The sequence below is a fragment of the Octopus bimaculoides genome, chromosome 24 (genome assembly GCF_001194135.2).
Source record: "Octopus bimaculoides isolate UCB-OBI-ISO-001 chromosome 24, ASM119413v2, whole genome shotgun sequence".
NCBI classification, from domain to species: Eukaryota; Metazoa; Mollusca; class Cephalopoda; order Octopoda; family Octopodidae; genus Octopus; species Octopus bimaculoides.
In genome coordinates, this window is record NC_069004.1 from 32,266,956 (window position 1) to 32,275,383 (window position 8,428).

The window sequence follows — 8,428 nt, forward strand, 5'->3', positions numbered from 1 at the left end:
TATATATATATATATATATATATATATATATATATATGTATATGTATATATATATTGTTGGATTTTTAAGGTGTGATCTAAAATAAAGATGATTTTCTTCGTACATATAATTGGTTGTTATATATACACGTATATAATATATATACACATGTATACAATATATACACACACATATTTATATTTCTTTTTTTTGTTGTTTTATTTTTTTAATGTTTTTCTTCCATTGTTCGAATCAATGGACTTTGATCGTGCTGGGGCATTATTCTTACCTGTTGTATCTTTAGAACAGGAGAGTAGGTAGACGGGGTCTGGGTCTGGTAGAAAACACATATTATAGATACTCCCAGAATGACCTCGAAGAACAACACATTGGTCTGGTGCTGCTGACCTTTGGAGAGAATGAAAGAAAAAGAATAAAGAAACAATTCTAATGATAGAAATCAAGACAAGTTTTATTGTTTGGAAAACATTCCACAAAATGTTTGAGATGTTTAACCGACATCCATGGTACTATCAGTAGTTTTAATCAACTTTACGTGGTACATCAACATACAATGGTACTGTTACATCCTCAATTTGCACTAGTATCTCAATTTCCACTAGTCCGGTACCTCAACTTGCAATGGTACCTCTTTTTCTACTAATCCATTAGTCTTGTGAAGGATGAAAGACAAAGCTGATCATGGCAGTACTGAAACTTTGAATGTAAAAACCCATAAATAAATGCCACAAGGGGGACGTAAACACACCAACATTGGTTGTCAAGCAATGGTGGGGGAACAAACATAGACACACACAAACACACACACATCATGATGACTGTATACATAGTTATTTATGTTTATTGGAAAAAACTGATGTAGCCAGCATCAATAAGAAAGTAGTCAAACCACAAACAATACAGACGGAATATTATGATAATGATGATGAGGGTGGCAGTGAAAGGTAAGCACGTAAGCACTGCCACCACCACCATTATTCAGCTGGTTTATTAAAATAAAAGGGAGATAAGCCAAAGCGACTCACCAGTCATCGTAATGGTTATTGACGTTGTCTCTATCCTTGTAAATAAGGGAATCGGCAGAGAGTGTGATTCGCGAAGGGTTCATCTTTGAAGGTGGGGTCCTTACTATGGAACCTCCAAGGGTCCAGAGCCGAATGGATGAGTCCTCAAAACCTCCCGCCACATACTTCCGGTCGTCTGAGACAGATGCACAGGAGAGACTGGAAGGGAGACACAGCGCGAGAGAGAGGTGAGAGAGAAAGAGAGCGAGGTAAGACAGAGGAGGAAAGAGACAAAAAGAGAGAAAGAAAGACAGGAAGAGAGAGAAAGAGAATGCAGTAAGAGGATTTATGTGTGTATGTGTATATGAGTATAGGGTGTGTGTGTTTGTGTGCATACATGTGTATGTATCAGTGTGTATGCATGTGTGAGTGCGTATATCAATGTCTAAGTTGTAAGTGTATCTGTATGTGTGTGTGTGTGTGCGCATGTGTATGTGATTGCATATTTCTGTGTATATGTGTGATTGCAGATCTGTGTGTGTGTGTGTGTGTAACCGTGTATTTCTGTATGTATGTTAGTAAGATTACGTATGCATGTTTATCTGTGAGTGTGTATATCTATATATGTTGTGTGTGTGTAGTTGCATGAGCATGAGAATCTATGAGTAAAGTCTGATGAGTGGTGTGGTGTGAGAGTGAATGAAGTTTAGAGTGCAAGTGTTTACTTGCATGTGAGTGCAAGTTTTTTTACTTGAGTGTAGTGCAAGTTTTTTGAGTGTGAATGCAAGTGTTTACTTGAGTGCGAGCATAAGTTTACATGAGTGTGAGTGCACGTTTTTTAATTGAGTGTGAGTGCAAGTTTGTGAGGGCGAGTGATTACTTGAGTGTGAGTGAAAGTGAGCCATGTATGACCATGCAGAGTGGGTTACCTGTGATGAGCTGTTGCAATCGCTAGAAAACATATGGAAGGCAGGCATGGCGGTAAGACTTGTAAGCTCTTTATACACTCCAGTAGCATCTCTTTAGTGACTTGGTCAGTGGCTGGATTCTTGTCCGCATTAGCACTGGTCAATGCCGGCAGGTGAGGGTCAGCTGACTTGCAGTTGACCTCTGACTGCAGATTTTGTGGCTTGCATTCAAACACTGGACATTTATCGGTTTTCACTGCAAATATATAATTACAACGATGATGATGATGATGATGATGACGACGATGATGGGTTCAAATTTTGGCACTGAGCCAAGGTCAGAGGTTAATCAATTACCTCAACCCCTGTACTTGACTGATGTTTTATTCTATTGACTCTGGAAGGATGAAAGACAAAGTCAACCATGGCAGGATTTGAACTCAGAGCAGAAAAAGGCAAAAGAAATGCCACTAAACATTTCGTCTGGTGCATTAATGATTCTGCTGACTCATTGTCTTGGTGATGATGATGATGATGATCCTTTGTAATATAGGCACAAGGCCTGAAATTTTGGTGGGAAGGAGTAAGTTGATTACATTGGCACCAGGACTCAACAGGTTCCAGTTTTATTGACCTCAAAAGGATAAAAGGATGAAATGGTTATTACTGAGCTGGCAGAATCGGCAGAGCACCAAGCGAAATGCTTAGTGTTATTTCGTCTGTGTTTGCATTCTGAGTTCAAATTCTGTTAAGGTCGACTTTGCCTTTCATCCTTTCAGGGTCGATAAAACAAGTACCAGTGAAACACTAGGGGGTCAATGTAAGTGACTCATCCCCTCCCCCAAACATTTGCTACCCTTGCGGCAGAATTTGAAGACTGGAGCCTGGTGTTGCCAGCCGGTTTCACCAGTCCTCAGTCAAATCGTCCAACCCATGCCAGCATGGAAAGCGGACGTTAAACGACGACGATGATGATGATGATGTCTTTATGTTCTGAGTGAAAATTCTGCCGAGCTTAACTTTGCCTGGGATAAACATTGGTGGTGGAGAGGGGAGACTTGCAAATAGGGGCAATTGCTAGTTTACCTAAAAAAAAAAAAAAAAAAATCATGCCCTGGGTTGCGTATACCTGTGCAGATGAATGGTTTACATTGAGTAACAGCAACACTACAGTTATACCATGTCTGCAATAAAAGACAATGGATTCACACAGACAAAATTTGACCAATGCGCGCGCGCGCGTGTGTGAGAGAGAGGGTGGAATGAAACAGCAACAACAACAATGAAGAATATATTGAATAATATAGTCCTAGATACACTATTTTTGTATCAACAACATGATGGTCACAGTTGGAATACCTCTCATCTCATTATAGGTCTGCTTAATCAGGCTGACCTGGGGCTAAATGACAAGGGAAAACGTATTTGATGAGGTCGTGTTAGGTGGACTTGGAATAAAACGAGATCATCACAGAGCTGGAATGTTACTGATGGACACAGGTCTGTCCCGGGGCTGAACAACACCAAGAAGGAAATATATGAACTAGACTAAAAAATGACAAAAGAGAAATAAAAATAAACATTGTTTACCTTCAACTTTTAGATGTTTATTAAATATCTGTAACATGATCATGTTATCATCAGCCTGTAATTAGAGAAAGACGTAGAGGACATGAGTGGGTCTGAAGGGTTTACCAGGCAACCATAATAGCAATGAGTACATGAACAAAGAAAAGGGTGAAGAGGGAGGGGCTTGACCTCGCCTGTGCTGGTGCCACATAACAAGCACTCAGACCACTCTGCTGGGTGGTTGGTGATAGGAAGGGCATCCAGCCGTAAAGATCATGCCAAAACAGTCACAGAAGCATGGTGCAGGCTTCTGCCTGGCTGGCTCCTGTCAAACCGTCCAACCCATGCCAGCATGGTTTGACAGGAACAAAAGAGCTGGAGGGTTGCATCATGTTCACTCTGTAAAGTGGTTGGGGTTAGAAGGGGCATTGAGCCACAAAAACCACACCAAACCAGTCATTGGAACATGATGTTGGCCTCTGACCTGCCAGATCCTGTCAAAGTGTCCAGCCATGCCAGCATGGAAGATGAATGTCCACAGGTGATGACACTGAGATACCTTTATATCTCAATATATCCTTATCTTTTAACATCCCTCTTCCATGTTGGCATATACATAATGGACTCTCCTGTTGAAGACAACACGTGTGTTCAATTTCTTGCTGAATGACCTGCACAAACGATTTGTTTATAGTGTTTATAGAATGTTCATGCCACACATTCGTTTACTCTGTCTCCATCAAATCAACGTTGTCTGTACAGGGGCACAATGTATCAAACATCAGATGTCGAAGTGATTGCAGAGCAATTTCAGATGAAGTGTTTTGCTCAAGAATACAAAGCACCACTCGGTCTGGGAATTGAAACCATGATCTCATGATCATGAGTGCAACACCTTAACCACTCGGCCATGTATATATGTATGTATGTATGTACACACACACACACACATATATATACACAAACATACACATGTACATACACATGTACACACACATATATACAAACATACATGTGCCGTGCCACTTCTCTCTAAAGTGGTTGACATTAGGAAGGGCATTCAGCCACACAATCCATGCTAAATCAGACAACTGGAGCCAGGGTAGCTCCCCAGCTAGCCACTTCCTGTCCAACTCATGCCAGCATGGAAAACGGACATTAAATGATGATGATGATATATATTATATTATAATTGTCAGTAAATGTGACTAGGGTGTTAAAAAGCACCTACATTGCTAGAAATAAGAGCTAAAGTGTTCTAAGGCTGGAGTTAAGGCACATGAATGAAAACATATTCACTAGCAGGGACCATAATTGTCTGCAAAATGCCGACTGAGAATTCTTAAGACAAACGTCAGTTTCAGCAATTTCCAGTGTCATCATCAGTGTTCGGGTATTTCCAGACCTGTTTCTCTACTTTGTAACAATTATAATTTCCCCTTTTTTGATGAAACATTGCAACCTGCTGTTTATATTAATTTCACTCACAGACACACACAAAAAGAGAGAAACAGTGATGGGAAGGATGCCAGCAGGAAAAACACTTGTTCTATTAATATTCAGAATTTCTCAAACAACTCTCTGGCATGTAAGAACTACGTAAAATACTTAAGCGCTAACAGTTTACATGGAAATGGAAATAAATAACCAACCGTACCAATATAGAATAAAAAAATAAAACAACTAGAGGTGAAGAAAACTAGAAACAAGATTCTTGTCAGGAAGCGAAAATCTGTTAAAATTTGCAAAACCAATTAAGCTTGTTTGACATGGAGCGAATTGTTATGAATCAGCTGGGGTCTTTCATTAGAAAAGAGAGGAAGTTAAGGACCCTGTCTGGAATTTTAGAATTCATTTTTCCTTATTCCATACTGAATTAGCAATTTTTTGCAAGCGTTTGCCTTTTACTTGTTTCAGTCAATATTAGATTTGCAGCCAGAGAATATTTTTCTTAACGAATAAAAAGAAAGTGGAACTTGCTTTAGTTTCTTTTTTTTTTGTTCTATTTTTCTTTTGCTTACCTTTAAAAACCGGACCAAATAATCAAATGTGTCCTGAGTGAAGGCTAACGAGTATTTGTGATCCCTGTGAAGAAAAAAACCCATGTAAAAATATTTATACTTTAGTTTCAAGGCACAACACAATATATCCATATATACAGGGTGGGCTGAAAATCATACAGCAAAACATATGACATTTTATTTATATTGTGTTATTATTACAATTATTCATTTTGTTCATCTTGTACGAGTACATTCATCTTTATTTTATTTGTTTAACCCTTTCGTTACTGTATTTATTTTGAGATGCTCTGTGTTTCTTTCAATTACTTTAAATATCACAAAGAATTTAGTAAAATAACTTAATTATCATTAAGCTGGTGTTAGGAACATAAATTGTGACTAAGGTTTGGTGGAAGATTTTAATTCAAATCTTATGGAAACAAGACATTTGTATTCAAAGCCAGAACTGGCTGGGTTGGTTACAAAAGGCTTAATTCAATTTTAGGAAAATTGAAGCATGTCTTTGACAATTCCAGAGTGAATTGAACTTATTTTGTGTGTGACTTTTGGCCTACCCTGTATGTGTGAGTGTGTATTCTTTTACTTGTTTCAGTCTTTTGACTATGGCCATGATGGAGTACCACCTCAAAGGGTTTTTAGTGGAAGAAATCAACACCAGGACTTATTCTCTGTAAGCTTAATACTTATTCTATTGGTCTCTTTTGCTGAACCACTAAGTTATGGCAACATCGGCATTGTTTGTCAAACAATGGTGGCAGGGACAAACACAGACAAAACACACAAATATAAAACGGGCTTCTTTCAGTTTCTATCTCCCAAATCCACTCACAAGGCTTTGGTCAGCCCGAGGATATAGTAAAAGACACTTGCCCAAGGTGCTACATAGTGGGACTGAACCCGAAACCATGTGGTTGAGAAGCAAGCTTCTTACTACACACACACACACACACACATAAAATTAAATATTAGGATAAAATCTATATAAGAATTTATCAAGTAGTCAGCATGAAAAACCAGTTAAGGGAAAAATTTACACAAAATATATAATTAATTTATTTCCTTTTAAATACATTCATTATATTAAGGGCATTACTACACATAAATGACTCATGCTATAAGGAACTCTTAAAGTCAAAACTACCTTTCAGTTTGCCAGTCGGTCACCCATTTAAGGGTAGGTGTGAGAGGCAGGATCTGACCAGTTTGAACAGAAAACAAATAGATTATTTGGGCCAGATTAAATGGTAAAGGAGGTTAACTCTGGTAGACAGACAAGAAATGGCACTTTCCACAAGAAAACAAAACAAAAAAAAGTAAATAAATACAAAATAGAAGTAACCAGAGATTGAAAATCACAAAAAAAAAAAATGATATAAAAACTTACCTGAACTCTGCAACCAACTTGCATGTGAGAACATCTTCTCGGTTGTTCAGTTTAACCAAAGTATCCAAGATGTCTTGATTCTCGGGATCTTCACGGAAGAAAGTCACGTGACGGGCATGGAATTTGTGAGCTGCAAAAACAAAGCCATGGAAACAGAAATGTAAAGATGGGAACTAATTAGAAAACGAGAAACAGGTACACAACACCTCATTAACCATTTTGTGATGGGCCAAGACTGAACCCGGAACCATGTGGTTGGGAAGCAAACTTCTTAACCATAAAACCACACCCGAGCATATATGGCAGAAATGAGTTATAAATTGTTTGGGGTGAGTTATTTTCTTTGGGAGAGAGAGAGAAAGGGGGTGGAGGGGGAGGAAGTGGAGAAGATGTGAGTTGAAGAAAGAAGGCAAGAGAAAATGTTTTAAGACTTCTGACCTGGACTTTTGTGACCATTGTAGAGCATCTCTAGGTAGACATGTACAAATATTGGGAAGAGCAGGATGTGTAGCTCTGTTCGGTACGGTTCTACTGCATCACAGATAAACTGTTTCAATCTGAAAATGTATAAATAAACATATATATATGTGTATGTGTGTGGGTATATAAATGTATATATAGACATTGATCTAAGTGATAAATGAGTGGAGAATGAGAGAGAGAATGAAAGTGAGGGCAGGAGTAAGAGAGATGGATATAGCGAAAGAGATAGAGCAATAAAGAGAGATAGACAGTCAGAGAGAGAAGGAGGGAGAGAGAGATTTATATAGATAGAAAAATAGACCTAGACATTGATCTAGTGGGGAGAGAAAGGGAGAAAGAATGAGAGCAAGAGTGAAAGAGATATAGTGAAAAAGAGGGAGATTTACAGAGAGTGTTCAGGAAGATATAATGGTGGAAAAAAAGCAGAAGCAGAGAACAGAATATGATGAGAATTTGGCGGAGGTAAACCCCAGGAAAAGAGAGAGAAGAAAGTCACCGACGACAGTGGAAGTGAAGAAATGTAAAAGAATGGAAGAAACTGAACCCATGACCATGTGGTTGTACCTCACAGCCATCCCCGAGTGGTAAGAATGAAAGAAAAAGAACGAAGGCAAAACAGCCGTTTGCACTTACTGCGAGAACTGATGGTCACATGCTGTTGCATCTCCTGTGATGCTACTGTAGGCTAGCACGTTGTTTATTGTCGAGAGATGGTGGACATTATTCTGGGACACCAATTCAGAGGGTTCTTGGATGTATTGGTGATTCCTCTTGCCTGGAATGGAGCTCTCCTGAAAATGAAAACCAGAAACATCAGTTTAACTTTGGGACTTTCTCTCCCTATTCAAAGTTGGACTGAAATATCCTTTTTTACTCTAGGCACAAAGCCCGAAATTTTTGGGGAAGCGGGCAGTCAATTAGATCAACCCCAGTACGCAACTGGTACTTAATTTATCGACCCCGAAAGGACGAAAGGTAAAGTCGATCTTGGCAGAATTTGAACTCAGAACGTAAAGACAGACAAAATACTACTAAGCATATGAGACACTGTCTAG

General features: G+C 38.8%; 1 protein-coding gene across 1 annotated transcript in view; it reads right to left on the reverse strand.

Moving 5' to 3' along the window:
- Positions 1–8,428, reverse strand: part of LOC106884287 (TAF5-like RNA polymerase II p300/CBP-associated factor-associated factor 65 kDa subunit 5L) — a 20,737-nt gene that overhangs the window by 6,809 nt on the left and 5,500 nt on the right. Inside the window, exons 2-9 of the mRNA XM_014935589.2 lie at positions 8,007–8,164; positions 7,329–7,447; positions 6,891–7,020; positions 5,504–5,567; positions 3,504–3,558; positions 1,935–2,169; positions 1,027–1,224; positions 270–388 (exon numbers count right to left, since the gene is read on the reverse strand). Coding sequence (XP_014791075.1) covers positions 270–388; positions 1,027–1,224; positions 1,935–2,169; positions 3,504–3,558; positions 5,504–5,567; positions 6,891–7,020; positions 7,329–7,447; positions 8,007–8,164 — 1,078 coding nt within the window. The remainder of the gene's footprint in view (positions 1–269; positions 389–1,026; positions 1,225–1,934; positions 2,170–3,503; positions 3,559–5,503; positions 5,568–6,890; positions 7,021–7,328; positions 7,448–8,006; positions 8,165–8,428) is intronic.